We start from the raw sequence: 27,905 nt of genomic DNA, 5'->3' as shown, positions 1-27,905 counted from the left end.
TGCCAGAATTAAATGTCTCTATGCCCTCACTATATACTAATAATCTGGTCACAATGCATAATCAGGTTACTGTCAACCAACATATAATGCACAACAAGTGTAGATTTTACTACGTGCAGTTAGCACAAAGATGTCTTGATACATATACATGGCAGCAAGGCTTGAATGTCTCTATAAACTCCACGAATATTAAGTATTTCTCTGGTCTCAGTACAATTTTACAGTACATAGCTCAGCCCCACACGATAGGTGGTCAGATGCTTGGAAGTTACCAATAATACCACTATACCAGGAACAAATAATACTGCCAGACCATGACCACAACTTTATACCAAAGCCCACACAAAAATCATTCATAATTTCTCTGCAAGGTGTCTAAATATTATCTTCATACTGTTACTGAACAATACACCCTAATCACCGACCAATATTACCTCATACAGTGACCATGTTGTGGTAAATTACGACACGGAGAGAAAAAGAAGTGGCTGCACCTCACACCTATGGCTGACACTAATGCCACTCGGCTACATTTAAAAACCAACGCCAGGATGTTGGTATATAATTTGATCAAACCATATTGCCACATGTACCATGTGCCGGTCTCCTGGTTCACATGGGTCCCTACACTATCTCCACACTGTGTCGATCAACCAACACCAGCTACCGCCAACCCCGCAAAGTGTGCACAAGCAGGTAAGGGAGGCCATAGAATGGCCCTGCAACCCCAATGTCACAGAAGCAAACCCAAAGGGCCCCCCCAAAACCCAGCAGGCACCACCGGCGGAGAAAGCTGCCGCCAAACAACACAAGTGTGGATATGGTCTTGTACTCACCATAGCTCCTGCAGGTAGAATGGGAAAGATAGGAGGTACTTGACATGTGTGCACAGGTGTCTCCTGCTAATTTGGGTCATGTGGGTCTTAGAAAGAGGAGTGCCAACTGCTCAGAAAAGGGAGAAAAGTAAAATATGACATGGAGAGAAAAAAACTGTTGCACATCACACCTATAGCTGACACTAATGCCACTCGGCTACATTCAAAAACCAACGCCAGGCTGTTGGCATATAATTTGATCAAACTATATTGCCCAATGTACCACGTGCCAGTCTCCTGGTTCACATGGGTCCCTACACTATCTCCACACTGTGTCGGTCAGCGGCCGTCAACCCCGCAAAGCCTGCACAAGCAGGGAAAGAAGGGCATAGAATAGCCCTGCAACCCCAATGTCACAGGACCAAACCCCAAAACCCAGCAGGCACCACTGGCGGAGAAAGCTGCCGCCAAACAACACAAGTGTGAATATGGTCTTGTACTCACCTTAGCTCCTGCAGGTAGAATGGGAAAGATAGGAGGTATGGTGAGTACAAGTGCCTGCTGGGTTTTTTTTTGGGGGGGGGGCCCTTTGGGTTTGTTCCTGTGACATTGGTGTTGCAGGGCCATTCTATGGCCTCCCTTCTCTGCTTGTGCGCGCTTTGAGGGTTGGCGGTCGCTGACCGACACAGTGTGGAGTTAGTGTAAGGACCCATGTGAACCAGAAGACCGGCACGTGGTACATGGGGCAATATGGTTTGATCAAATTATATACCAACATCCTGGCGTTGGTTTTTAAATGTAGCCAAGTGGCATTAGTGTCAGGTGAGAGGTGTAACAGCTCCTTTCTCTGCAGGTCGTATGCTGTGAGCTTCACATCTCCAGAATTATAGCACAAGTCCTTGTTGGGCACAGAGACAGGAACAAATGCAGGGGGCAAATACAGGTTCCTCCTGTCTTTTCCTTTATTTTAGCATGAATTGCGTACAGGAGGAAAACTTGCACAGGATAAAAAAAGAAACCTGCGCTTCTAAGCACTTACGTGTTCCCCTCACTATACCTAGTTATATCAGGATGAATGATGTGACATTATGGCCCCTTTCACACATTATTTCCCACATACAGTTCATATGGCCCCATACACACATCTGTAGGTGTTACGGATCTGTTTTGGGGACATGATTCGTGCCACAAAACAATGATTAAGCCATTGTGCGTCTTTGTCACCTATTTAAATCAGTGGGTCCTAGTGGGTCTAGTTACTGAAACACATATGTAATCCTGTCCCTGGTTGCAGGTCTGTAATTACAGACAAGGTTACTAATGTGTGAATAGGACCTAAGTAGAGATGAGCGAAGCCAATGTGACAATGTGCGATTTGCAAATTCACCAGGTTCGCTAAACATGGCGACCACACATGTTAGCTAATACTTGTGCAGTTGCGCAAGTCGGTGAACACGAACAATTAGTGGCATTTTTATACGAACATGTAGTTGGGTCGTGCCATCACTATTTTATCCAGGAAGTGAAGCCTTGATGCAGTAGTAAGTGCAGGGAAAAAAAGCACTTTATGTGCATTTCCCCTAATAAGTGTATATTGGGGGTTTGTATAACTTTTGGGGGGCAATACAATACTTTAATAAAAATTTTCACCGAACTTCTCCTTTAATGCATCAATCTGCAGCTGATAATGTACAGGGAGCCTCATTAGGGAGCTGGTAATGATGCATCATGTGACCTAACAAGGATAAAACATAAGGGATGTATCTCTTCTATTGTCTACCTGGTGATTGCACAGGAATAGGGACAATAATGCCATTGTTTCCGGATAGAGACAAGGTAAGCATGCCCCGTTTTCCTAACCTCAAGGACCCATTTGATCTATGATACATTTTATATATAAAATTGTTCTTCTCTATCTATAACTATTTGCCTAAATGCTTTCTGTTATGATTACAGTTCTATCAGGCTCCCTCTGTAAACTCATTGCATAAATCCCTAACAGCTGTAATTTTCTCCCTCTTTGACAGTGGAAAATATGAAGAATTGTGCAACCAGCGCCCTCTTCCAGCTCATTCTTAGAACGGTAAGGAGCACAATCTGATACACGTGTCCCAGTGACTCTTGTTTACAATCAGTAACCTATCCCGCTATGCATTGTGGGACTTGTAGTTCACTTCCAACATAAACCTACCCATGTTGGGCGACAAACAAACTACATTCCCCATAACCCACAGAGTCCAGAAACTCCGATCAACACTGACAAAACATTCCTCAAGCAGCCAATCCCATTACAAATACCCAACTGATTGTCACGCGTCCTGACCAATCAATGGACGTCTCCTCCGCAACAGCGATAGCCAATAGCTGACGGGCATAACTTTTTACCAATAAGAAGTGTACTTCGCTTGACTGATTTACTGTGTAGCCAATGAGGGTTCGAATTCTCGTGTTACTCCTGCCCCCAAGGCATTTTATGGGGGTAGCGATTAGGTAATGGCGACGGGTTTGGTAAGTGGATAAAGAAAGTTTGTTGTGACAAGTGACTTGTGTGACGTGACAGCGGGCTGCGGGCGGGGGACTCCATTGCCGGGGCCTGTGTGTGTCACTGCGTGTAGTGCGGGGGGACGGGGCGGAGAGCGCTCGGTAACGCGGCTGCTCGGAGCCTGCTGTGACGTTCATTGTTTTTGTCGCCGTTCTGGTTGACTCAGTTTGGGGAAACTTCATTCATTTCCGGCTGTTGTCGGGCCGCACTGCCGGGGACATCGCCGCGTACGGGGCAGACGGAGCCGTCATGTCCGGGCATTGCCCCTCACAGCTGTTGTCATTCATAGCCCCGTCCGTTACCGCTGTCAGTCACTAGACGGCTATGGAGGCCGCTGCTGGCAGCTGGTATGGCGCTCTGTCCGGGGTGACGTTCTCTCCTCATGCCCCCAGCTCTCCCTCTCCTAGCCTGCCATGAAGGGGTATACGTTTCCACCACAGGGGGCGCTATCTACCAGCTTCTTCTCCGTTTAGTTTGCTCTGTGTTCGCCTTCGCTTATGTAAGTTGTTTGCGGGCATTTTGTTTTATTGGTAGAGCAGGTAGAGACCTCCCAGACAGTTTGTTAGTCTGAGTGTATTGTGTGTCAGTGACTGGTGTCGTAGCTGCTAATAAACACTGGCGCTGGTTCATATATACAGCCCAGCCTGTGTGTCGCAGTGTACGGTGAATGAATGGAGGAGGCGTTTGCGCATGCGCGGCTAGGTTATAAACAGGGAGGTCACGTGACGCGAGGAGCTGCGTTTTTTTTTGCCTTCCTTTTCCCTTGTTTCCTGATTTTTGTTCATTTTTCCCGTCCTCTGCCCCTCCGGAGCCCCCGCCCGAGAGCAGGGCTGCCTGCAGGGTGACTCCCAGGGTGGGCTCCGGAGGGAGGTACACGGCAGGGGCCAGCTGCATTCCCTCTGCTTATCAAGAGCCGAGTCTCTGGCATGGGGGCATTGTGGGACAGTGCCAGGGGCTGTACACAACACTAATGCCGGTCAGTGTCTTTGTATGCAGAGTACAGGGACAAACTGAGGGGGCCCATCATCCATTGGGAAGGTGGTGGTGCTATGTGTCTTATCATATAGTAGTCAGTAGCCGCATTGTCACCTTTACACAGGCTGCGTTCATACTGTGATCGTTACCTTTTCTCTTTTGGTCCTTCCATGTCTCTAAGGGCCCTATTACACACAGATATCTGTCAGATCACTGAAGCCAAAGCCAGGAACCGGCTATAAACAGAGAACAGGTCATAAAGGAAAGACTGAGATTTCTTTTCAAATCCCTTCCTGGCTTCCAATAATCCCTTAGGGTATGTTCACATGGAGGAATAGACAATTGGCATTGAAGAGGAAATTTTCCTTTTCTTGAGTCGGTGCAGAATTCGAGCAAAAAGCAGAAATTCAAAGCCTTTGGATGGAAAGTGGATGCGCCAACAGACCGGAAATTTCATTGGACACAATGAGAAATTGTTCTGTCTATATTACTGGCGGAATTTCAAGTGGAATACGCGTAAAATTAATTCCTGGTCTGTTCCTCATTGTGAACATACCTTAATAGTGAATCCACCCATTAAGAGAAGAAAGTGTACAAAATGCAGTGTACACAGCTGTTTAGCTTAGGAATGACTGAAAACAAATAGAGGAGGAACACCATGTCATATTTTAAGTAACAAATCAATGGCATAATGATATTTTATGCGCTCTACCCATAATAAAAATGAAACAGACTAACAAAAAACGCCCTTAAGTGTTTCTTGTGATCACTTCTTTCTGGCAGACTGACTTACAGGGTCTGCCATGAGTGTTTGAGAAGCAGCACCCCCCTCCCCCCCCCCCCCCAAAAAAAATGTGATGCTGTGCAGTCTTCCCATACTTATCAGCTACTGTATGTCCCACAGGAAGTGTTTTCTTTTCAGTCTGACAGTGCTCTCTGCTGACATCTCTGTCCAGAGCAGCAGCAAATCCCCATAGAAAACCTCTCCTGCTCAGGACAATTCCTGTCTTGGACAGGGGTGGCAGCAGAAAACACTTCCTGCAGGACATACAGCAGCTGATAAGTGGTAAGACCTGAGATTTTTAAATAGAAGTAAATTACAAATCTATATACTTTTCTGAAACAAGTTGATTTGAAAGAAAAAGATTTTTGCTGCACAACCCCATTAAGCTAGGGAAATGTGCTGATAACGACACCCAGCACACTTCTCATACATGTTTCTATTCCCTGCAAAGTAAAAGTTGTAAATTTGCTTTTATAAATTAGCGCGTTATATGTAAATCACTCTCCACTAGTCATCTGGGCGGCGGGCCGTAAGTTGTCACTTTCCCTGGGCAGTCCTGTGGTGGTGTACAACTAGCAGCGCTGCTGTGATGTCATCCAGAGGCACACCAATGTGAGGGAACGTGCACTTCTGGATGACACCACGGCACCGCTGTTGTTTGAACAACGGTTTGATTTATATCGCAGGACTGCACAGGGACAGTGACTTACTTGTAAATAGCCCACCGCCCAGATGAGTAGTTGGGGGTGATTTACATACGGCGTGCCAATTAATAAAAGTAAGTTTACAACTTTTACTTTGCAGGGACGCAGGGGATATGAACATGTATGGGAAGTGTACTGGGTGATGTATCAGCACCTTTCCCTAGCTTAGTAGGCATTTTTTGTGTGATTGGTTCCCTTTAACCCTTTGAGGACCAGGCCAAAAATGACCCAGTGGACTGCGCAAATTTTGATTTTTGCGCTTTTGTTTTTCCTCTCCCCCACCCCCGCCACCTCTAAGAGCTCTGGCACATTAAGTTTTCTATCTACAGGGCCATGTAATGGCTTGTTTGTTACAGGAATAGTTGTACTTTGTAATGGTTTCTTTCATTTTACCATAACATGTATGACGGAATCCCAAGTATATTATTTATGAAGATATAAATTGGTGAAATCGTAAAAAAGAATGCAATATGGTAACATTTGGGGGGTTCCTGTGTCTACGTAATGCACTATATGGTAAAAGTGACATGATACCACTATTCTATAGGTCAGTCCGAACACAACCATATGCAGGTTTACACAGATTCTCTAATGTTGTATATATTTTTTTAATTAATCCTTTTTAGCAATTAATTGTTAATAAAATGGGCCTATTGTGACGCTTATAACAGTTTTATTTTTTCACCTACGGGGCGGTATGGTTTTTTTTTTTTTTTTTCCGCCATGATCTCTAGTTTTTATTAAAACCATATTTGAGAAGATCGGACGTTTTGATCACTTTTTATAATTTTTTTTTTAATATATAATGTAACATAAAATTGGTAATCCGCGCACTTTTTTTCCCTCTTTTCGTGTACGCTGTTCGCAATGACGCTTGTTATATTTTAATAGATTGGACAGTTACGCACACTACGGTATATTATATGTTTATTTATCTTTATATGTTTTATTGATATAATGGGAAAGGGGGGTGATTTCAACTTTTATTGGGGGAGGGGCTTTGGGGTAGTGTTAGTGATTTTAACTTTTTTTTTATTTTTATACATTTTAAGTCCCTGTGGAGGACTTTTACATACACTACTTTCATTTTATACACTGATCATTGCTATGCCATAGGCATAGCATTGATCAGTGTTATCTGCTCTCTGCTCATTGAGCCTGCCTGTGCAGGCTCAGTGAGCAGATCGCCGATCGGACCGCGCGGAGGAAGGTGAGAGACCTTCGGCAGTCTGTTTTACTGCGGGGGTCCCGATTGGTAAGTGGCAGGGGACTCCCCCTGTCACTTACACTTAAATGCCGCGGCCGTTTAGGAGTTAATGTCATGCTGCAGCGTGGCATTAACGGTGAGGTGCCGGCTGCTGATTGCAGGCGGCCCCCACCTGCTATGGAGTGCGCTCCGCTCCGGAGCGTGCTTCATAGCTCAGGACGTACCAGTACGTCCAGGGTTGTCTAGGGGTTAAAGCCCAGCACTGTTGGGCCTGTCAATGTGAACATGCAGGCATAGAGGTCTTAGGAGAGAAGGATGTTCTTTTACACCCCAGAGAAATACTCCTTTATCCCCAAATTTGCATAAAATGTGTTATGCTGGAACACTGTACACTGCCTTTAGTTACCAAACACCTGTTAGCTTGAGTGAGAATGAGCTGTAATACCAGACACACACTATGGACAGATGTGGCACTGTTTCTGAGTGCAGTGGGGGTAGAATCTGTATAAGGGGTCATTCACGCGTAGCAAAACTAGCGGAATTCCACGGCGGATGCCGTTAGCCTCCCTGTCATAATGGGAGTCTATGGGAGGTGCACGCTACTGCTCTTCCCGCGCTGAAGAATGAACATGTTCATTCTTCAGCACGGAGAGACGCAGTGAGAACAGCAGCGCGCGCCTCCCATAGACTCCCATTATGACAGGGAGACTGACGGCATCCGCCACAGAATTCCGCTAGTTTTGCTGCGTGTGAATGACCCCTAATTGCTAAGTAATAGAAATGACTTCAGGTTTTTCAGATGTGTTTTTTTTTTAAATGCACCTATGAGTTATCTCCCTTACAGCAAAAAGTTTGAGGTTGGGTTATGCTTTATAAACAGGGACAAGCATCTACAATATGTCTACCAGTGAATTTTACAGCAAAGGGAACGCTACAATTAGTGAGAAACCTGTAATATTGAGGAGTAACCACTAGGGGTAGTTGTTGGCTTAGAAATGGTCGTCTTGAGGTGCCTATAGGTGGAGGGTTGTTCACATATAGTTGCGTTGGCTGAAACAGTTGATGCCATCAGTATATAAATCACTAAGGCAAAGAAAGCAAGTGCAAAGCAATGTGGGGATGTTGTCCTCATGACAGTCAGGTTCCCACTTCTTCATTCTACAGATCACTAGATGAAAGGAGAGAACAGGCTGACACAGGAAACACTTCTCTTTTCTTTGCTCTATATATTTCATTACCGTAATACTACATGTAGGCTTCATAATTATTCATATTGTTTCAGGGTACAAGTAGACTGATCCACACAAAAAAAAACCTCTGCACCAAATAAGCAGTTTTTGCACAAAATCAATTATTCCTAAGCTTACTCAATTTACAATAAAAAGTTTAAATTTTTACAATATTTTGCAATATCTTTCTGTATCAGTAAAACCATTTCTATAGATTTTTGCTTCCTGTTCGATAGGAGCTTTTACTTTATTCTTCATATCTCTCCATGTCATGTGATCACAGATGAGCTTGGTGATAACCATACTGGGTGCCCACGTTCAGGGTGGTTGGTTGCGGATTTGTTTTATTCAGGTTCTCAGGTGCAGTGTCATGGAAGTAATCAAAAATAGCTATCCACTTTGTTATGGAGCAGAGCAGCAGCTTGTAGTACAGTGTGTTCTAAGTATACCATCCTTTTGTTGCCAGCTACAGTGAGCCGTGAGACCTTGTCCTGGGGCTGTTTAAGGTTTTATCTGTCTAGAATCCACAACTTCTGCTCTACTATTCTGTTGAATGCCACATATTAACCCTTAGGCTGCATTCCCACGTGCAGCCTAAACCACACCCTCATTTTCCCACCAATAGCTGTGCAGTGTCGCCTGGATTATAGGCAACATCACATGGTTATTGGTAATCATGTAGGGGTGGCTTCTTCCAAGAGTCTTACTGAAAAGATTGCTATGAAATGCTGTTAAAAATGCTCAGGCAAGATGGCGGCCCCATCTTAAAATTACAATAAAACATATAAACAGATTAGAAAAAGAAACATTGAAGAAGTCCAGCGAAAATTTTTATTAAAGTATTGTATTGCCGGCCAAAAGTTATACAAATCACCAATATACACGTATTACGGGAAATGCTTAATAAGTGCTTTTTTCCCTGCACTTACTACTGCATCAAGGCTTCACTTCCTGGATAAAATGGTGATGTCACGACCGGACTCCCAGAGCTGTGCGGGCTGTGACTGCTGGAGAGGAGGATGGCAGAGGGATGATCAGTGTCCCTCCAGTGCCCTGTGTCCCTCAGTGTCCCCCTGCCATCATCCTCTCCAGCAGCCACAGCCCGCACACGTCTGGGAGTCGGGACGTGACATCACCATTTTATCCAGGAAGTGAAGCCTTGATGCAGTAGTAAGTGCAGGGAAAAAAGCACTTTATAAGCATTTCCCGTAATAAGTGTATATTGGGGATTTGTATAACTTTTGGGGGGCAATACAATACTTAAATAAAACTTTTTGCCGGACTTCTCCTTTAACTGGCTCTAATCAGTATATCCATTAAAGTAAATCTGTGACCCCCCTGGCTGCCTATTAAGCTGGTGGCACTGCTGGATGGAAATCAGTAACAGAATTCAAAACATAGATATGTTGCCTTTGTCTGTGTTTTTATTTCCATAAAAACAAAAAAAACAATCTTTGGGCTCTGAATAGTGCCAAAAAGGCAGAGCCTATTGTCCCCTGGGCCCTAGCACTCAATGTACTGTGTACCTGCTGTGGACTTGAGGTTGTGGGTTTTATTTTATTTTTGTTTTGTTATTACATTGCTTTACTAAAGTTATATTTTATAATATAACTTCAGTAAAATAAATGTATACTTTTTACTTTGCAGTAAGAAGTGTCACAACAGGCCCCTCTGCTGCCACCAGTGTTTGTGACAGCCCTGCAAATCATGCACCCTGCTTTGATCAAGCACAGCCACACAGCACTTCCCAGAACGCCCCCTGCAGTTCCTAAAACGATGCTGGTGGTAGCAGAGGAGTCCAATGTTGCCCCTTGCTGCTGCCACCAGTTTGTTTTTGGAACTGCGCGTAAGTTGAGTGGTGAAGAGTATAGTATTTTTGTTTTAATTAAGTTATATTACATAAGTAACAACACTTTATTACAAATTATTAATAATAAAAAAAAATCTCAGCCATCCACAATTCTGAAGAGTCTGTACTTCTTTGTATAGAACCTACATAGCTACATAGTAAACTATGTGTGTAACAGGCTGACAATGTATCGCATGAATAAAGTACCAGAAGGTTAACACTTCTTTCTTTCTCTGTTGTCTATTAAGTTTAAGTGCTATAATATGGTGTGGGAAGTTAAAACAAAGGACATTTCCAATCCAGTACAGAAAGTCCAGTTGGTAATGGACAAAAGACCTACAGCAATGAATGAATCTTTGGAAGTGCTAAAGTGCGATGAACGTCTCCCATCTTCTCCAGGATATGAGTCTTCTGATGATCACATGGAACTTGGTACAAGTTTTTTTTATTACACACTTGAACAAACTGGATACTTGCTAGAAATCTGTTTGATTTGTAGTTTCCATGTGACATATCGCTATAATTTCTCTCTATATATAATCTGTTTTAGGCAATTTATCCAAGATTTAGTTTCCTTACCTGTGTTACCCAACCAGCATAGCATTGGTGTTACACAAACTGGATGCACATTATTCATTGAGGGGAATATATTATTAAGATTCTCTTTGATGCCTTTAGCAACCAATCATACCTCTGTTTTCATTTTATCAGAGTAATATGAGAAATGAAAGCTAAACTTTGAAAAGAATCTTGCTGTAAGAAAGCTGAATAAATCTTAGCATGATTATTCTGTCTTGACATCTTGTACCTAAGATGGCCTTACTGTCTCCTGTAACTTAAAGAAACTTTGTCAGGTTTTTGCTGCCCCGCCTAAGACTGGCCGTGGCTCTGTGTAATGGGAGCGGCGGCATGAGAGCGCCGCTATCTCCTATGGGCTCTGTCCAAAGTGTCCCTTCAGCAGGTCACCGCGAAGCCCCCCTCCCCCCACGCTCTTACCCACTTGATGTCGTTACTGAGTTTACTTGTGGTCTTTTCCCCTTGTTAAGATAATAAACCTGAGCTGTAACTGGCTGCTGTGAGAAAAGTTCCAGGCAGCTTGATAAATCTGGGCCATTATTTAAGTCCAAAACATTGCATTGTGTGTGTATTAAACTACACCTTGGATTCTTTTCTATAGATGACCTTCCAGAATTGCAGGCTGTTCACACTGATTCCACATCATCACCAGAGGTTTTTCACCTTGATGCAAATGTATCACATCAGGAATATACAGTGCCTTCATGGAGTCATGATACCTCAGATATGTCAGAAAGTGCCTATTCATGTGGAAACGGTATTAACTGGTTGACTGAGCTGGCTAATATTGCCACAAGTCCACAGAGCCCTTTAATGCAATGTTCATTCTATAATAGGTAAGGCTTTTATTTATTTTTGTGCATACTACTATGCAGTAGAAAAAAATAAATTTCCCTAATCAGTATATAACTATATATATTTGGTGAGTGGTTGTTGGAGTTCTTTTTCATTTCTCCTCTTCAGTGAGTGGTCATCATACTGGAAATACTACTTTTTGTGTGATACTAATTTTACTATGTCTCCGTTCATGAGGTCTGCTGTCTAAATATATAGACAAAAACCTTATTGTGGCAAAGACCTGAAAATCCTGTTTTTATTACTGCCAACACTACTCGGCCTTTCTATGCCTTTAGCCCCTTGCCCCGTTGTCCTGGAGGTAGACACCAAAGCAGTTGGAGTGGGATTATTTGTTAGGAATATGTTTTCCCCTGGAGTTTACCTTCAGTCTAATAGTTCATTCCTAGGCCACGTTCACACGTGACATGAGAGTGGCTGGTGTCAAACACCGGCTGTTCTCTGTGATGTTCACCCGGGTGAACATTACTTTCTCTTAATTGGAATGCAAGCACTTTCGGCTGTGCCTGCACTCAAGTTAGCCATAGCACACAATGGATAGTATGCCTGGGGGCCGCACTATCCATTGTGTGCACAGACAATTTTGTGTGGCCTCAATTTAGTGAATTGGGGGTGCACAAAATAGACATGTCAGTGTTTTGTGCGGCTGTAGAGAACAACGGCCGCACTGTACACATACATGCATACAGTGTGTTTGGTGCTTCGTAGAAACAAATGCAACTGTCCGCTGTCAATAAACAACAGCCGTTGTTTATTGATATTTTTTTTACCTTGTGTGAACGTGGCCCTAGTGTACAAGACCAAAAAAACAGCAGTGAATCAGGCATGGATTTCCTAATTTATAGACAATTATTTCTTCCCATACCATAAAGCGGTGTTTTAATAATATGTTTTCATGTTGACATTGCAAAAAGAAAATAATTTTGAGCTTTGTGTATTTCATGTAAGAATTCAGGTTTTGCAACTTTGATAATGTGTATAGCTAATGTCTACTTTAATCCCTCCCTTCGTGGCTTGTATTATATAGCTGGTTCTTTATTTTAGATCATCACCTGTTCACATAATAGCCACCAGCAAAAGTTTACATTCCTATGCCCGCCCTCCACCATTGTCCACAGAAAATGAGTCAAATGTATCCAAAAGTCATTGGAAAGAAGAACCTCCAGTGAGACATGAGAGAGTGAGTTTGTATTCATTGCAGTAATTAAATGAAAATGTTACTTTTCTAAAACTTCTTGGTTTCTTAAAAATGTATCATGTTTCTATGGCATGAGGCAAAGATTCCACCTACCACTTAATTAAGCACAGCAATCACTGAGCTAAGGGAGATCAGCAAAAAATTCAATGGAGTACTCATTCAAGAGTCTTCATTGATACATTGCCCCCTAACAAAATTTAAATATGCTAAAAAAAAAAACACTTAATACTTCTACTAAAGTTCTCTTCCCTCTCTCCATGGTATATGTCTTCCATATTGTCTGACTGATATCTCTACTTAAAGCTACAAGTAAACTGAATATTTATTAACCCCTTCATGACCAAAAGTCATTGATACATGGATGTCCAGGCCACATTGAAGAAACATTTCTCCTCACCTTCTTTAACTTTATTTTTCTACCTACATGGCTGGTTGGGGCATGATTTTTTTTGCGCCATAATCTATAGTTTTCATTGGTATCATATACCAATAACAACAAAAAAAAACAGCAATCCTAGTGTTTTTTTTTTCCTCTTTTCGTTTACGCTGTTTGCTGTGCAGAAACAATATTGTTATAGATCAGACAATTCCACACACTATGATATTTATTATTTTTATTACATATATTTAATGTTTATTTTTTCCCACATATTTTTATTTGTAATCATTAGATTGCATATACTGATCAATGCTACACCATTGCATAGCATTTATCAATATTATCGTCAGTCTTCATGTAGTGTCTGCCAGAGGACAGACTCTATGAGAAGATCGCAGATCCAACAGCACGGAGGTAAGTATTATACCTTCCGTCTGTTAGGAAAAGTTTAAGGGGGGTCCCAATCAGTAAGTGACAGGTACTTATCACTGACTCCCTTTAATGCAGCGATCACTATAGATCACAGCGTTTAAGGGGCTAATGACATTATGACCGGATCCTGGGACATTAATGTGTGTGGGGCTGATCACATTGGAGCAGCCCTACACACATTAAAGCACCTTTACAGAAGGTAAGTATATACATGTTCCTACTGCACAGGGCATTTACAGTAGAAAGGTATATATGTATTGCTGATGTGAAGGGGTTAATCTTTATTTGAACTTAGTAAGCCTTTGATTCACACACACAGATTTTTAGCCAACCACTGCTGTGAATCCCTTATTGTGCGTGGCTAAAAAAACTGCATGTGTGATTCCAGCCCAAACCAGACCTGTGTGGGCTCTTCATGACTTCATGAGTTTTGTGCTGCAATTATATAAAGATGTTGTCTAGTAGTAGTGGCCACTTTGACACAGTAAGTATTATTTGTGTTTGTGGGCCTAATTCTTATAGGTTAATGTGTCAGCTTTAAACAGTTGCACTAATAGCTGCCCAGTCAAACTTGCTTTTCTACATGATTTTACTTGTTGTAAAGTGTTACATATTTGCAGTTTAGCAAATTCTCAGTAATCTTTATTTCAGGCAAACAGTGAGTCAGAATCCGGCATCTTCTGTATGTCATCTTTTTCTGATGATGATGACCTAGGATGGTGTCATTCATGGCCTCATACAATTTGGCACTGTTTTCTAAAAGGTAAGTAAAGCTTTGAGAAAAAACTGTAGTGTGTGATGAGTGAGCGTGCGACACTGTGTCTTTACAAGGAGATATTCACTTGTTGCAGAAACATCTGTTGCTGAAAATCTGTTTTATATAAGTGAATAGGGTTGTTTCACAGCATGAATTTCTGCAAATGCAGTTACAGATATTTCTGCAATATATCTGCAGAATATTAACATACCCTTAAGATGCCCATGCACCATATAATAACGTTGGCTGAACTTGTTGCCAGTGGAAGGATTGACCAACAGTATAAGGTGTATGGTGGCATCCAGACTTTCCACTAGCAGATGATGTTGACTGAGAGAAGGGTCAAACGTGATGGATTTTAAACATCTGAAACTTGTGTTCTCAGAGGGATGAACCGTTGCCAGAGCAGTCTGACTGCAGCCTACACCTCCCTTGACCATAAGGAACACAGGAATGTACAGGACAGTTTTACTGTTTAGTAGCTGTAAAAGTATACTGATTGCAGAATGAGCAGCAGTAAATTAGAGGTTGGGGTAGGGCTGGGTGATATGGCCAAAAAAATATAATCTCGATTTTCAATTTTTTTCCCCTCAATTTCTTAATTTTTTTTTATTGCTAATTATGATGGGTGTAGTAGTAGAGGTTTGGTGGATGAGGGGTTTAATAATAGAGGTGTAGAAGAAAAAAGGGGAGTAGGAGTAGTGGGCGTACTAGTATCAGGAGTGGGAGTAGTAGTATCGGAAGTGAGAGTACTAGTAGCAATAGTAGTGGGAGTAGTAGTATTTGAAGTGGGGGTAGTAATATTGGGAATAGTAGTATCAGGAGCGGGGGTAGTAGTAGCAATAGTAGTGTGAATAGTATTGGGAGTAGTAGAGTGTCGAGTCCTCAGCCGCTCTCACGCTTTGGGTCTCTTCTGCTCCGGGGTCTGCTTCTGCTGCTCCCTGTTCTGTTGTGGGCAGGGGTGATCTTGTGGGTCGCAAAATGGGGACTGGCAATGAATGCAATCTCCTGGGTGTGGTCAGGCATCTTGTGGTCAGGCATTCAGCGGCGATCTTGTCGTGGGGGGCGGGTGCCAGTGGCAATCTCCTGGGTGAGGCCCAGCAGGTGGCGCACAGATCTGCAGGAGGAGTAGCTTGCCACCCCAGGCCCTGTTCAAGCTGAAGGCCACTGGTAACCACAGGCCCAGGCTCTGTTCACCACTGCTCCCCTTTTAGGTCAGACCTTTATGTATTATTATTTATTTATTTATTTCGAAAATCAAATTTACGATTTTCAAAGGAATTAAAATCGATTCTAAAATTCTAGGCAAATTAATCAAATTAATTTCATCTCTCAGCCCTAGGTTGGGGTCTCTTTAAACAGACTGTAGAGGGTGAGCTATTAAAGGGGTACTCCAGGGGGGGGGCACTTTTTTGCTGGGACCGGGGAGGAGGTGGCTGAGGGAAAAGACGTCCACTCACCTCCCCGGTTCCAGCGGTGGGTCCTGCATCGCCGCGCTCCGGTCCCCGGCTGCTTCCTGGTGTCTGACGCGGGCCCGAGACGCTACGTCTCAGGTCCACTCAACCAGTCAGTGACAGAGGCGGGATCTGAACGAACTTGAAACGGATCCCGCCTCTGTCACTGACTGGCTGAGCGGACCTGAGACGTCACGTCTAAGGCCCGCATCAGACACCAGGAAGCGGCCGAGCGCCGCGATGCGGGACCCGCCGCTGGAGCCGGGGAGGTGAGTGTGGACGTCTTTTCCCTCAGCCACCTCCTCTCCAGTCCCAGCAAAAAAAGTGCCCCCCCCCCCCGCTGGAGTACCCCTTTAATTTCAAAAGATCTGATAACCCCCTTTTAAACTAGGAGTTTTGGATGCATAACAGTATAGGTATCTTGATATTTCTGCTATGCGCTGCTTTCAGACAATCCTTAGTGCTGAGTGTTGGGAGTGAAGGGGGAGTATAGTATATGAAAAATTATACTCCATACTTAGCTGCCAATTTGACTAATCAACCCATTATGTGCCCATCTGCCAAATGTAATTATTTGGAGAGATGCACTAGACAATCAGGTAATGACTATCAAGTGATTGAACCATTACTGCTTTCATTGTAGTGTCCCAGCATGGGTCAGAATGAATGTGAAATAGCATTACCAGAATATCTCCACGTGTCCCTAGCTATATATATCTTTGCTCCTAATTCCACAGGCCTTACATTTTTCCCCTCTTGAATCTCATACAGGCACACGTCTGTGTTTTCATAAAGGACGCAAGAAGGTATGGCAGGATGTGGAAGACTTTTCCAAAAGTGTGCGCTGTAGATCTGAGCATGATGCCAACATTGGCTCCCAGAAGGTAGTTTTATAAATGCAATGCAATACAATTGCGTTTGTACAGTACTTGTGCATCTCTGTATTGCTTTTGTGTTAAAGAGGACCTGTATTAAACTGCTTAGGGCCCCCTGATTACACATCGCTTAAAGTTTCTTGATATGACCTTTCCTTCCTAAGTTGTGTGGGTTAGAATTTGTCTGTCATTCTTGTTCATAGTTAGATGGGCATGAACTTTTAAAAATGGGAGTTAATATCATGATGAGCATGATTGTACAGTCATGGGGCATCAATGTTTTACTTTGAGGGGTGTGTATGTCTAATCCATACCCCTTGACTATAGAATTACTGTATACCAGTTACTTACGTTTTGTTTACTTCCATGTGACCAATATCTAAGTTGTCAGAGAAACCTGCATATCTGGGAAAAGGATGTATCAGGAAACGTAAAAAGGTGTGTGATCAGGGCACCCTGTGCTATTTAATTATGATGACATCTCATATTTTGGGGGGTTCACTACAGGTCCTCTTTAAATGTAACAATGCTGTACGTTTTTTTTTCCTACTACCAGCGCAAGACTAAAAAAAACTGCCTTTAGCAGACTGGACCTGGGGATTAGTGGTAATTTATTATTTTGTCATATGCGGTTTTCATTCATATATTTAGGCTTTGCTTACTAAACAACAGGGATGAAATACTACCCAGTGAGTTTTACTAGAGTTTTCTGGCATGTCACAGGCTTGGTAGTACGTTGCTTGATCTGTATGCTCTTCTCATGTGTTGTTTTGTACTATTAATAGGGTTATGGATCAGATGGGTTAAAATTGATTTCTCATGAAGAGAGTGTCTCTTGTGGCGAATCTGTTCTGCAGTTGACTTTTGACCCAGGTACACAAGAAGGCTTGCTTACAGTGGAGTGCAAACTGGATCACCCATTCTATGTAAAAAATAAAGGTAAGGCCACTTCAGCACTGAAAAAAACACACAGGTCCATCAAGTTCCGTCAATTCCTCATATTAGAGAAAAAAAATCTTCCCAAATCTGACATCAGAATAAATCTGTGGATCAACAACCTGTCTCCAGACTCTAGTACTTATAACTTGTAATATATACACAATCCCAAAATGTAATAAGGCGGCTTATAATCGTTTACTAAGTTCACCTCCACAACTTCCTCTGATTGAGCGTGTCATGGTCTGTTCTTTATGAGCAGCTAAATAACTGGATCAAAATTTAGCAAATTTTGCACATGGGTAAATTGGGCACTGTTTAGAGATTCTCTAGGACCTACCTACTTTAAGATATAAAAAATGGTGTATATTTATAAAAAATGGTGTATATTTATAAAAAATGCTGTATATTTGCAGGGAATATATCATGAGAAAAGAATCGTTTTTGTGTTAAACATATTTTTTATGTTTTCTTTTATACTATCCATTTTAAAATAATGAAATCTCCCAGTTTTCATGCTCACAACTCTGCCCACCTCCCCGTAATATGAACTCTTTGTGGCTATTTTCATACAACGTTTGTTTTCGGACGTATTTTTGGACGGCCATCATTTTGAGGCAAAAATATGTCAGAAACAAACGTTGTGTTAACATAGCCTAAAAGTCGCTAAGAATGCCTAGAAACTTTTCCTATTCATCTGAATGAGAAAGGTCCTGTATGTGGTGCCTATGGTCCATTGGGCTTGCTGTAATGAATCGCTAAATGAACTGTAAAATACAACTTGTCTCAAAGTCCTTTACATGGATATGTCTATGATAAAATAAAGTTATAGCTCTTTGATGATGAAAACAGTTTAGTCAATAAGGCCCAGATTGGCTTGGTCTCTGGGAAACACACAGGATTTTGTGGTAAGTGGCCCCAAAACAATGTCTTTATACAGTGTTAGTGTAGTCCAAAGAGGTAATGTGACTTTGCTTTATTTCCAGGCTGGTCATCGTTTTACCCAAGTCTAACTGTGGTTCAGCATGGCATTCCCTGCTATGAGATGCACATCGGTGACATATGTCTACCTCCAGGGCATCCTGATGCCATAAATTTTGATGATTCTGGTGTTTTTGATACTTTTAAAAGGTATTGTTCACAAGCCATTGGCTTATTTGTGGGCCTAAACTTCTCCATTCTACTAGTCACAACTGTATATGGGGCAGATTACAATGTATACATTGGTATTTGTTTTGTTGTATATTGTGTTGTATAAAACATTATCTTCCCTTTTGTTTTGTTTGCAGTTATGATTTTACGCCAATGGATTCCTCTGCTGTGTATGTGTTAAGCAGTATGGCACGTCAACGTCGGGCTTCCTTATCCAATGGTGGAGCAAGCAGCCCAGATTCAGAACAAACAGATTACATCAAGGACTGTGCATCGCCACAAACTTCTTACACTTCATTATATAATAAAACTGGCAGGAGTCACAGCTCAGGGACTGCAAACTCTGTGATGGCCATATCTCCCAATAAGTGCAAAAGACCAATGAACGCCTTCATGCTTTTTGCCAAAAAATATAGAGTTGAATACACACAGATGTACCCAGGAAAAGATAACCGGTAACTAATGCTTATGCCTCTCCAGAAGAAGGTTGCATGTGTTTCAGTATACATATATTATTAATTTACACACATTTTATCTACAGTTCTTCCATGTATCTCTTCCACTGGGATTTTTGACGTGTGTCCTTATTGTCAAACCCCTACAGTTTCTCCTTTTGTTGCTTTACTCTCACAGTTGTTTTATGAATTATAATTAGAAACATATTGACCCCTTTAGCATGGAGCTTGTTAAGTTGAAATTCATTTATTTATTTATTTATTTTACATGTTCATAAAATAAAACCAAGGAAATAAAACTTTACTTTTTATAGTCCTACAAGGGGATTTCCCAATGCAATATTCTGATCGTTGATCTAATGCATTATGTCAGTAACAAACCTTAGACCTCCTGGCTGCAATGGCAACCAAAGGTACCTCAAAATCTCCAGTCTTGGCTGTTGCTGTAGGATGTCAGCTGTATATTGCAGCCAGCACCCACTGCTGAACTCCATTACCTAAAACTCTGGTCTAGATCAGAGATGCAATTCATTTTAACAAGAAAATATAACTGTAGTATGACACGAAGTAGAGTAAGACTTAGCCTTTATTGGTGAGAGTATAAAATACAAATTTGCTACTTAAACGAGTGGCAAATTTGTATTTTATACTCCTCAGCTATAAAAGCTAAGTCTTACTCTACTTAGTGTCATACTACAGTTATTGTTTCTTGTTAAAATGAATTGCATCTCTCGACTGTATACGCATTCCACCTGTACACACAACCACGGCCATACACCAGGATTGTACTAAATCAGAGATGGCCATTTCAAAAGGTTTTACTGTATATCTTTTTAATCACCTTTTTAGTTATAGAAATAGGAGAGGTTTTACAGACTAGCAGCCCAGGCAAATGTCCCAAAAAAGCTCCTGGCAGATACCACTAGAGGGCAGTTATGGCATGCGTATTTGTTAAAGGCTCTTAGGCCTTATTCCCATGTTCCATGCATAGTCTGTATATATGGAAGGTGTGAATTGGAACTGATTATCACAACTCCTGACATCATGTATTCAGATTGGGGGAGGGGGTCATTTTTACATCATTTACAGTGTTAAAACTGGTGTTGTTCTTCAGGTCAGTACAACAATTCCTAATGTATGTAACTTTTATTTTATGACTTTAAAACATTAATACTTGAAGGGGTATTCTTATCTTTTATTATATGATAGATAATGCAAAGGTACGCAATTTTGTAAATGCTTTTCATTAGAAAAGTTGCTTACTTGAGCATTTTGGCCCTATTCTCTTCACTTGGTGGCCAAGATCCTTGGGAGTTAAGTATGCTTTTTCAAGCTTCTGTGTCTCCCTCTGAGATCACAAACATCTCCAAGTATTGTGGTTTGTCCCTGAAGGCATGTGTAATCTCAGAGGTAGTCAGAGATTCAGAGCCAATTCATCTTGGCATTGCTGCATCTGGTCCTCACTCTCCCTGCCACCAAACCAGGAAGTAAGAGCCGGATGTACTGGTGTCAAGATGAATCAGCAACGGAGTTAATAAACGAGGCACCATGAGCCACAAAAAATAACGCATTTTGTTCAAGTTGTGCAGCTTATTTTTACAGTAACTTTAGAGAACATGGTAGGAGCATATGGCCACTGCACTGGACAGTAGTGCAGAGTTGCAATGCAAGTCTATGGGACTTCTGGCAATTCCATGTATTGCTTTCTTGGAGTACGAAGTTGGTGGGATTTTAGGTGTGCATCATAGCACCTGGTAAAAAGAAATGGTACTCTTTAACCCCCTTAGCAACCACTGACTGTCAAAACTCACAGCGCCACTTGAATGCCTTTTAAAGGAACTCCCGGTGATCTAGTGGGGTATTGGCTTCTCACAATCGCATTATGAGAAGCCGATACTTGCCAGGCCTCAGCAATATTATGACGCTGGTCCTGGCTCAGTGATCACTAGAGGCTGCCTTCAGATAGAATAGATCAATGCAGAATATATGTTCTGCATGTATACCTATAAGCAATCATGGTGTTGCTTATAGGAATTCCCTAGGGGGACTACAAATTACTGCAAAAAGAGTTTTTGTTATTAATAAAAAATCCCATCCCATAATAAATTACCCCCCATTTTCCAATTTATAAATAAAAAAAAAAAAATGTTTCCTATTGCTGAATGCGGAATTACAAGGACTATTAAACTCAAATTCCTGATCTCGCACGGTAGATGACGTAAGCACAAAAACCTGCCAAATTGCAGATTTTTGGTTACATCATATCTAGAAAAAATGTAATAATAAGTGATCAAAAAGTCGCATGTAAGCAAGCAAGCTAACGATAGAAAGTACAGATCATGTCACAAAAAAGACACCTCACACAGTTCCATAGACCAAAAAATAAAAGCGTTATAATGATGGTAATAGAGCGATTTTAAATACTTTTTTAAAGTTTTATTTTTTAAAAGCAGTCAAATTAAATTAGTAATATAAATTGCCTAGCATTGTAGTTGTACTTGAGGAACAAAGATAACATAGTAAGAGGTCATAATGCAAACGCTTAGGCCTTTTAAACACTAGGAGAAACAGTAGTATTGTACTGCCCATAGGTTTTCACTAAATTTAGCTGAATGTCTATTTTCTATAGTGCTGTGCCATTTCTTTGATGTTGGCAACTTGGTAACTTAATCATCACTTTCATTTACTGATTAAAGGTAGATGCTGAATGTTCGTTTTGTTTTAATATTTGTTTTTCTAATTGTAATATATTTTTTCATACTGCTAGCTTCCTAAAGATCTACGATGCTATCAGTTTGGGTCATTGGACCTGCGCTTGGCCCAGGCTTGTGGCATAAAAATGCCCCCGTGTTATGCTAGTATGAATCTGGGCCTATAGGTGCAGTTTGAGGTTTTATTATTTGCTATACTTAAGTTGTATTTATTTGTTCAAGACTGAAACACACTTTTCTCTTAATCAGAAGGTTTATTTCAGACTGTAGTAAACATTGGTTTCATTACATACTGATGTGGTGACCTTAAAGCAAGAACACTATTATAGAGCATCCTGGGGGGAATTGGGTTGATTATAGAAAGGGTCAATTGCTTTAGGTCAAATAGTTCATGTCAGATAAATGTAATTGCACTTGTTGAAGAGGCTGCATAACAGAGTTCATTTAATTCCCTGAAAGTCTGTTAAGTGTCACAATGTGCACGTCATTTCAGTGAGTATGCTGGAGGCTTCAGTATGGCATGCCGCTAAACAGATTAGTAAGATTTACGGGTGCTTTGTCAATACTGCGTCTGCACTTGGAGTACACTAAATACCCATACAGCATCATACATTTCAGACCTAATTCTTTTGCCTCAGGACCATAAATACAGTTAAAGAAAATTACTATAATATATATTACTGTTAAATAATGGTGAGAATATATTTTTTACTTTAAATAGTGCACTGTAGCCACTTTTGGCATGCACTTTTGGCATATTATGGGGAATAAATGTATATGTGTTTATTTATACAAATATATATACACAGGATATACTGACAAACTATGGTATGAACACAACCCTAGATGCATTTAAACCAAAGTCTGTTAACATGTAAATTGCTTTCCTTTCCAGAGCCATAAGTGTGATACTTGGCGACAGATGGAAAAAGATGAAGAATGAGGAAAGAAGAATATACACAATAGAAGCTAAAGCTCTGGCTGAAGAACAAAAACGTTTAAATCCTGACTGTTGGAAGAGAAAAAGAACAAATTCAGTATGTAGTCTGTAATTTTGTATTCTCTTCCTTCAGGATATGGGGCTGATTTCTTAACGTCCATTATTTTATATTTACTGTAAAATGGCGGTTCTATGTAACAAGATATATCTATACACTTGATTTATGAGCATATATATATATATATATATATATATATATATATATATATATATATATATATATATGGTACGGGTGAGAGGAATTCAGTCGGCACCAGCAGATAACAACACTAGCGTGGGACCGGGGGCTAGGGAATACGCAGCAATGTCCAGTGCAGGTAAACCTCGTATGATCGGGGTGCAGGAAACAGCCGAGAACAATGGAATATGCAAATGGAGAGAAAGGAATCCGCACTCACCGGTCTGCAGAAAGGAGGGTTTATTGATCCATACACCAGAGGCTAGAGCTGGGAGGGGGAAGGTGTTACGCAGGTGTGCTCCTTACAGCTACAATTGTTTCTCGCCTACTCGGCGCTTCGTCTGGTTGCTCACAACCAGACGAAGCGCCGAGTAGGCGAGAAACAATTGTAGCTGTAAGGAGCACACCTGCGTAACACCTTCCCCCTCCCAGCTCTAGCCTCTGGTGTATGGATCAATAAACCCTACTTTCTGCAGACCGGTGAGTGCGGATTCCTTTCTCTCCATTTGCATATATATATATATATATGCATACAGCATGTTATATGCCACCAAATATATAGTAAACAACATTGGGGAATTTATCAATGTGTTTGAGCTACTTTTTAGTGCCAAAAAAAGTAGGCACACTTTATGAGGGGGCACGACCTAATGCTTTTACAGATTAATTCATAATAAAGCAAGAAAATGGTGCACATATAATCCTGCCTATAACTGGTGTAGGTTTAGAGGGTTTATCTGGGAACACGAAAGGTATTTCCTCGCTCTCCACTTCCCCTCACCATCATCTCATAAGTATAACTTCCAAGATGGGGCAGGTACTGTATTGTGATCATGTCATACAAATGTGTTTTCACCCCCTGTCTCAACAGTTACACATCCTAGACAGCAAGGAGACAGAAGTGGAGCACTGAGGAGTGGGAGTGCAACTCACAGCCTGTTTCTTTATATGCCAAACATGTTTACTGTTGTTACAGTCCAGAGAGTATGGGGGCCATGTTAGTGAGGAGAATTCAAAGTTATATTCCTCCAGTCACTCACTAGTGATCATTACCTGATGACAGTGTAATATCGTGTTCAAAGATGACACTGTGGTTGGGTAAGACCTTGAAGATATGGTTTTAGATGGTCAGCTGACAGAGTTCAGTTCCTGTAGCAATCCTTATTCAAGGATTGCCATTATATGGTGTTGGGAGCTCTCTTCGGCTATTCTGCATAGGCATGTTGCATAGTTGTTGTGGAAATTTTGTCTTACTTGCCCACTTATGTGCTGCTGGGTCATTTGTTCCCCTGTGGTACATTGTTGCTGAGATACAAAACATTCAACCCGACATTGCTTCTTGGCTCAACCACATGTGGCCTGCTGCTGTGAAATCTGTCTGTGGCTCATCCAGTCTTGGTACACTCGTGATACAGTAGTTTGGGAAACAGCCAATGAGTGCTGCTGTTTCAGAAATACTGGAACCAAAACCACTAGGCCCTGACAATCAGCCCAGGGTCAAATTTTATAGGGGTGTGTGAAAGTATAAGAAATACCAGTGTGGCTGTAGTGTATCTATGCAGATTTATTATGCCCATAGTAACAGCCTGATAGCAGACCTACTGCATCAAGGCTTCACTTCCTGAATAAAATGGTGATGTCACGACCCGACTCCCAGAGCTGTGCGGGCTGTGGCTGCTGGAGAGGATGATGGCAGGGGGACACTGAGGGACACAGGGCACTGGGGGTACACTGAGCATCCCTCTGCCATCATCCTCTCCAGCAGCCACAGCCCACACAGCTCTGGGAGTCGGGTCGTGACATCACCATTTTATCCAGGAAGTGAAGCCTTGATGCAATAGTAAGTGCAGGGAAAAAAGCACTTTATGTGAATTTCCTGTAATAAATGTATATTGGGGATTTGTAGAACTTTTGGGGGCCATACCATTCTTAAAAATTTTCGACGGACTTCTCCTTTAATATTTCAATCCTTCAAGAAATAGACTGGACTATAAAAATAGTAGCATAAAAGTTTATTTCTGGATTATCTTCAGACTGACAAGAGATACTAATTATGGGTGATTAACTCTGAAATTCTATTTTTTTTTCCCCAGGGCTCACAGCAACATTAAATATGAATGTAGAGGAATATTGTGTTGGAACACACTGTTCAACTAGATGGAAGAAGAAAGTCTGACATCACAATGTTGTGTGCGACCAGACCATACTAGCAGAAATGTCACAGAATTAACCATAAATGACCGAAAGTTTTTCTTCTTTTAAATATAGCATTACATATGCAAAAATAGCAATATTTTAAACCAAATCGCCTTATTTTTTGAAAAATTATATATCAGGTAATATAGGCTTGAAAATATCCTGTGGTGCTACAATGAGGTGTGTATCAGCGTATTGTTTTTAAAACAACCAGGTTAAATGAAAAAAAAAAATGGGAATTTATAGAACATATAACTGCTGTTTATCGACCCTACTGCTTATTAATATGTATTGCACAAATGTAATTATCAATACGTTAGAATGTGTATGTTTCTGACGTGATATTCTATTTTAATGCAAGGTGCATGAGCACTAACTGACTATTCATTGCCACTGAGCTACATTTTTATATTTTGGCAAGTGGATCATTCGCTTCCTTATAGACCGAGGGGCCAGCAACTTAATACAGCCCCCCTCCAAATGCCAAGGTGTTGAAGCATACGATTTAGTAATTTAGGTTGCTACAGAATCTACAGATTTTATTTTGCTATGAGAAAAAAAATGTCATTTATGATGGGGGGGTTGACTTTGCACTTAACTCTGGTGCAACACTTGCACTTTACTTTTTCTTGTGTCTGTCGGAAAAAGCAGATGCATATATTGTTTTGTGTTGCAGCTGTATGACTGTGATATGTGGAAATCATAGCCCCTAAATCACAGCTGTAATATGGTCTGTCAGCATCATATTGCCCCAGTAATTTTTGCACACTATATTCTTGTATATTTCAAATAAATGTTGTTGAAATTATCACATTTAGTCCTTGCAATTTTTACACCAAATGACACACAACCCCAGCTCAAATAAGATTTTTTTTTTAATTAAATTATGTATATGCATGACTTTATATTCGTTGGCAGCAACCCAAAATCTGTGTTTTGAGAGGGAATCAAAAGAACAGCGAGTGCCATTACAAGTATGTAACAGCACAGGGGTGTTTTCTGGTTTATTTTTAAATAGAAATTAAAAAAAAGTGATCTAAAAGATGATGAATGTAATATTTAAAAGCGTTTTTACCAAGCGGCTGTTTCAGCACCCACACTACACAATGAACGGGGCTGAAAGCAGTTTGTTTCCGTTTACTGTGTATTGGTGGCAACTGCAGCTCAGCTCCCATTCAGGTGAGCAGGAGATTGTGTAGTGTGGGTGCTGGGTGTCAGCACCCTGACAATAAGCTTTTCTGGGGATAGCTTAGCAGCCTATTTTGGATGGAAAACCCCTTTAGGGTATATTCACACGGGCGGGCTCGCAGCGAGATTCTCGCTGCGAGCCCGGCAGGTCCTGGAAGTTCCCATACACTACATACTTGCTGCGGTCTAAACGACCGCAGCGAGTATGTAATTATACCGCGCTTAACCCCTTCTACTCCCGCCGGCTCCCCCGCTGTAAGCAGCATACATTACCTGTCCTTGCTGCACGGGCAGGACGCCGGACCCGTGCAGCAAGGACAGGTAATGTATGCTGCTTACAGCGGGGGAGCCGGCGGGAGCAGAAGGGGTTAAGGGCGGTATAATTACATACTCGCTGCGGTCGTTTAGACCGCAGCAAGTATGTAGTTTATGGGAACTGCCAGGACCTGCCGGGCTCGCAGCGAGAATCTCTCTGCGAGCCCGCCCGTGTGAATATACCCTTAATTGTGGTTTAACTCCTTTTCAAAATGAGAATCTATAGATGTTTAGCTGATTGAGCTGCCCCTATGGTATGAATATATAATCCTTAGCAGAAATTATGGAATTATCTGTCCTTACGGTATGTTTTATGAAGCCAGAATGTTCATTTATTGTGTGTATTTCCTATGAAGTGTGTTGTTTTTGTTTTTTTAAAAGGCTGAGTTTCCATAATGTAAGCATGGGGATACTATCATTTTTGCTGCTTATGGTTGACTTAAATGGGTAGTTCAGAAAAAAAAAAAGTTTAAATCAACTGGTGCCAGAGATTTGTACTTCTATTAAAAAAAAAATCTCAAGTTTTCTAGTACTTAGCTGCTGTACAGGGAGGTATTCTTTCCCATCTGGATGGCAAGAAGGTTTTCTGTGGGGATTTGCTACTTACTGTTCTGCACAGTTTCTGACATGAACATAAGTTTTAGCAGAGCTGATAAGTACTGGAAGACAGAGATTTGTAATTTACTTCTATTTAAAAAGTCTCGACACTTTTTGATACTAGTTGAGTTGGAAGAATTCCCCCCTTTAAAGGGAATCTGTCAGCACCCAGGCCCTACCTGAGTAGCTGACAGTGTGCTGTGGCAGGCAGTTGCCTAGGGAGCATGGTACCTTTTTGGTAATTTGTCTGTGCAGTGGATTATGCACAATCTCAGGCCTCCTACTGTAATAAAGAGTCAAAGAGGAGTTGTGGCTCAGTGTTTGTGCCACACTCTAGCAAATCTCACCACTGCTTACTCCTCCCTCTTCTTTATGAATAATAAATGCAGCCAAGCCTCTTGCTCACTCAGCTGCATGCCAATGTCTCTGATTGCAGATCAGTCCTCTATATGCAGTATATGTTTGAAAGAAAGACTCCTATATAGTTGAATCTCTGAGCTCAAATGCGTTGGAGCTGTGGTCTAGGGGTAAATCACCTGTCTAGTG

At 41.5% G+C, this 27,905-nt stretch overlaps 1 protein-coding gene and 1 long non-coding RNA gene across 4 annotated transcripts; one reads left to right on the top strand and one right to left on the bottom strand.

Annotated features, from left to right (window-relative positions):
• Positions 1 to 3,235: 3,235 nt before the first annotated feature.
• HBP1 (HMG-box transcription factor 1) lies at positions 3,236 to 26,067 on the top strand. Of its 3 annotated transcripts, none has more exons than XM_069977506.1 (11): positions 3,236 to 3,323; positions 10,354 to 10,537; positions 11,283 to 11,517; positions 12,581 to 12,716; positions 14,197 to 14,308; positions 16,528 to 16,640; positions 17,417 to 17,570; positions 18,554 to 18,698; positions 18,857 to 19,174; positions 22,781 to 22,922; positions 25,157 to 26,067. In XM_069977506.1, the coding sequence occupies exons 1-11, from the start codon at positions 3,309 to 3,311 to the stop codon at positions 25,172 to 25,174; spliced, it is 1,572 nt and encodes a 523-aa protein (XP_069833607.1). In that variant the 5' UTR covers positions 3,236 to 3,308; the 3' UTR covers positions 25,175 to 26,067. The 3 variants fall into 3 exon arrangements, with proteins under 3 accessions (XP_069833607.1, XP_069833598.1, XP_069833615.1); XM_069977497.1 differs by lacking the exon at positions 3,236 to 3,323 and adding an exon at positions 3,591 to 3,856; XM_069977514.1 differs by lacking the exon at positions 3,236 to 3,323 and adding an exon at positions 4,180 to 4,333.
• Positions 25,059 to 27,601, bottom strand: LOC138797415 (uncharacterized). The gene is made up of 2 exons (XR_011363932.1): positions 26,946 to 27,601; positions 25,059 to 26,536 (listed from the first exon to the last, which is right to left on the bottom strand). It is a non-coding gene; the product is annotated as an uncharacterized lncRNA (long non-coding RNA).
• Between the last annotated feature and the right edge of the window lie 304 nt (positions 27,602 to 27,905).

This window comes from Dendropsophus ebraccatus, chromosome 1, assembly GCF_027789765.1.
Source record: "Dendropsophus ebraccatus isolate aDenEbr1 chromosome 1, aDenEbr1.pat, whole genome shotgun sequence".
Classification (NCBI taxonomy): Eukaryota; Metazoa; Chordata; class Amphibia; order Anura; family Hylidae; genus Dendropsophus; species Dendropsophus ebraccatus.
Note: the sequence above shows the minus strand (reverse complement) of the source record. Positions and strands in the feature narration are given on the sequence as shown.

Bases quoted from the DNA above. Each gene is read 5' to 3' on its own strand.
- HBP1 (XM_069977497.1), top strand. From the start codon at position 3,740: ATGCCCCCAGCTCTCCCTCTCCTAGCCTGCCATGAAGGGGTATACGTT. The intron at 11,518-12,580 runs GTAAGGCTTTTA...TCTTTATTTTAG, and splicing joins CAATGTTCATTCTATAATAG to ATCATCACCTGTTCACATAA. The intron at 16,641-17,416 runs GTAGTTTTATAA...TACTATTAATAG, and splicing joins CCAACATTGGCTCCCAGAAG to GGTTATGGATCAGATGGGTT.